The sequence below is a fragment of the Arachis ipaensis genome, chromosome B09 (genome assembly GCF_000816755.2).
Source record: "Arachis ipaensis cultivar K30076 chromosome B09, Araip1.1, whole genome shotgun sequence".
NCBI classification, from domain to species: Eukaryota; Viridiplantae; Streptophyta; class Magnoliopsida; order Fabales; family Fabaceae; genus Arachis; species Arachis ipaensis.
This window is the reverse complement of record NC_029793.2, coordinates 105195933-105199440: the sequence shown is the minus strand read 5'-3', so window position 1 is coordinate 105199440 and position 3508 is coordinate 105195933. Positions and strand designations below refer to the sequence as shown.

Here is a 3508-nt window from a genome sequence, read left to right as displayed (position 1 = left end):
CTAATTTATGAATCTAGTTCTGATTTATTAATAATTTTAGAATTTTAAAACAACCTAAATTTATAGTTATTTTGGGACAGATGAACCTAAATGTATACATTTGTAAATTTCTGACAGACCACCGGTCTATTTCTACCCGTATTATTAACCTTTGAAGTTTTGCATGAATTAATGGGTTTTTGTTTTGTCCCCTGAGCACCAAACCTTCCCAGCTGTCAAAATTTCCACTCCAATTATTAAATTATTATATTCAAATGAATATGAACAAAAACTACTAATGAAACATGGAAGCCATTAAAATCATCATGCCCCACCCCCACACCCTATATCAAGGGTTACACAATTTGATTATTTTTTACCATAATAAAAATCACAACTATCCCTCCAAAATAATTCAGCCATAAGCTCTAGGAGCCTAGGGTCTGTTTGGTATTAAAAAATGTTTTTTTTTGTTTTAATTTAATATTATATACTAAATCCATATGTAACTCTAAATGCTTTAAAATGACATTTATCATATACAGATTTGTACTTTTTATTTTTCGTGTGAGAGAGAGAAGTGTATCACAAGATATTGTGTGAAGAGAAGTATTTTACATTGCTACAAGTTAGACAAATCGGAGTCTTCCATTTGTGTCTTTGAAAATTAAAAAAAATTAATATTAAAATCGAACCATCCAATTTTTATTTTAAAAAATAAAAAAATTTAAAAGTATAAATCGGATACTCCGATTTGTAATTTATTTTTTTCTTTAAATAAATTGGACTGTCCAATTTAAATATTATCAATTAAAAAAAAACGTCATATCAAAGAAAAACACCTAATTTTTCAATAATAACGTATTACATATATTTAATCAATATAAAAAAAATTAGCCACATATTTGCTCTGTAAATTAGAATTAGTATTTCTTTTTTAATACAATTCAAATTCCTCTTAGATATTATTGAATGCATCTCTTTTGCTATGCCAACTTCCTTATTAGTCATAAGCTTAATTTGACTCGATCAATATTATTGAATTAAATTTTCTTTCTTTTTTTTTTTTAAGATATTTTGGTAGACTATAGGGTCATTGAAGTTCTACATATAGCCCAGCTAAGATTGAGCTATACTCAACTCACCACATTATATTCCTCTCTCTCTCTCTCCCTCTCTCTCTCTCTCTTCTGGGCATAGACACATACATACAATGGCAGATATTCTTAGTGAAGAACAGATTGTTGACTTCAAAGAAGCCTTTGGCTTGTTTGACAAAGATGGAGATGGTGAGTATAGTATTATTCATTAGGCATCTACGTATGTATCTGTTATATATGCACCTGAATTGTTCTTCTTTAATTTAAATTGATAGAATAACATAATTCTCAGCAACATCATCATCATCATATATATGTGTGTGTGTGCATGTTGTATATTGAATATTCACTGAATATATAGGTTGCATTACTGTTGAGGAACTTGCCACTGTGATCCGTTCATTGGATCAGAACCCAACTGAAGAAGAGCTTCAAGATATGATTACTGAGGTTGATGCTGATGGCAATGGAACCATTGAATTTGATGAGTTCTTAAACTTGATGGCCAAGAAAATCAAAGTAACTAAACATTATTATTATTTTTATTAAGTCATTTCTTCTTCATTACTATAAGTCAATAATCAATTTATGATTATCAAATTAAAGTTGTAATAAGTTATTTTTGCTGTTCTTTTCCAATGTTTTAGGACACTGATGATGCAGAGGAGGAACTCAAAGAGGCTTTCAAGGTTTTTGACAAAGATCAAAATGGTTTCATATCAGCCAGTGAGGTATATATTATTTTTGTTCTTTTCTATTTTTCTTTCATTTTTAATATGTATTATAACTGATGATTTTCTATCATATCATATCATGTATATTCATTTTTAAGTCTTTCACTTTCTGACAAATTTGACAAAGTGAGAGATTCTATAGAACATAAACAAAGCAAGTAGGGCCCAATATGTTGCAAAACTAGTTTACAAGGTCTTAAGGGACTACAGCTCTATATTTAAACTATTATTATTATTTACATGATTTTTAATTTATACATAAATTTGTGAATTTGTAAATCCTGTATATATAATTATATGTATAGGATAGGATAGTAATCCGTACATTTCCGCATGCAATGAATATTAGCTGTCTCATTAGAAAATTAATTGGAGTTTGACATTTTTGAGAGAGAGCTGTAGGGAATCTCACATTTCTCTAGACCTATCTTATTATTTTACTAAATTCGTAACCCTTTGTGTGCGTGAATTTTCATTAGAAATATCAAATATCCCATATGTGTGAATTATCAGCATCTTGAATTATATTTATATATAAGCTAAATAATTTGTTTAATGGGTGTGGTTAATTTATTGGTGTGCAGTTGAGACATGTAATGATAAATCTAGGTGAAAAGCTAACTGATGAAGAGGTGGAACAGATGATCAAAGAGGCAGATTTGGATGGTGATGGTCAAGTTAACTATGATGAATTTGTCAAGATGATGATGGCCGTTAGATGAAATTAATAAAATTTCCTCATCATAAATACATAATTTTTTTTGTTATATTCAAAATTCATTTGGCTTTAATTTATAGTTTATTATTCCGATTTCCAACCTAGTTTCCCTCACACGAAAATAAGTTAGTTAGTTAGTTTAATTTAATTCAATTCGTGTGTATTTTCTGCCTTTACTTGTTGTAGTGGTTTCCTCCCATGTTGTGAATGAATGACCAAGCTTTTAGAGTGACTTCCCCTGCCACAACAAACCTACATTTCTTTCATTTGTTCAACTCCAACTTGTAGCTTTTCTTTCAATTCTAGTTCAGCATTATTGTTTATATTAATATATCTTAATGTTCTCTAGTTACTTGGAAATGTCAAGCTTATGGTATCGTTGATTAAAATGAAAATTAACGGAGAGATATGGATGCAAAATTGTGATATATTAGACAAAACCATAGTTTCGAAAAGGGAAAGTGAACAATATTATATCATTAGATATAGTTTTATACCATTAAAAATACTAATGATGATTAATTGATAACTACAAATTACAAAATTTGTTAGTCCCTTAACACTCTTCTTCTGAAAAACCAAATACCATGTTGTTCCAAAATCAATATTGATGCTTCTAGTTTAGGCAATATTGTCGTCTCGTCTCCGTATCGTAGTCACTTTTTAGCCGTCATCTTTCTCAATTTTAACGAACAACGAACGTTTCTATTTCCTCTCTTGTCCTTTAATTTTACTCTTGTTCATTGATTTTTTTTAAGTTGTTACTGTATTAGTTTAGATGTTTAGTCATTAACTCTCTTGTTGGATTTAGTTTCTTATTGTTTCTGCTGTAAATTCATTAAATTGTAATGGTTAGTTTATTTAATTTTGCTATTGTGCTGCCTATTTGTGTACTTAAATAGGATTATGATCATTTTCAATTTTTGTATATTTTTTTATATTTATATTATAATATTATATTTTTATGTGTTTATTTA

General features: G+C 28.6%; 1 protein-coding gene across 1 annotated transcript; it reads left to right on the top strand.

Moving 5' to 3' along the window:
* Positions 1098-2854, top strand: LOC107619561 (calmodulin-like protein 11). Its single transcript, XM_016321852.2, has 4 exons — positions 1098-1268; positions 1441-1598; positions 1727-1810; positions 2398-2854. Exons 1-4 carry the CDS (start codon positions 1193-1195, stop codon positions 2533-2535), a joined length of 456 nt encoding a protein of 151 aa, XP_016177338.1. The 5' UTR covers positions 1098-1192; the 3' UTR covers positions 2536-2854.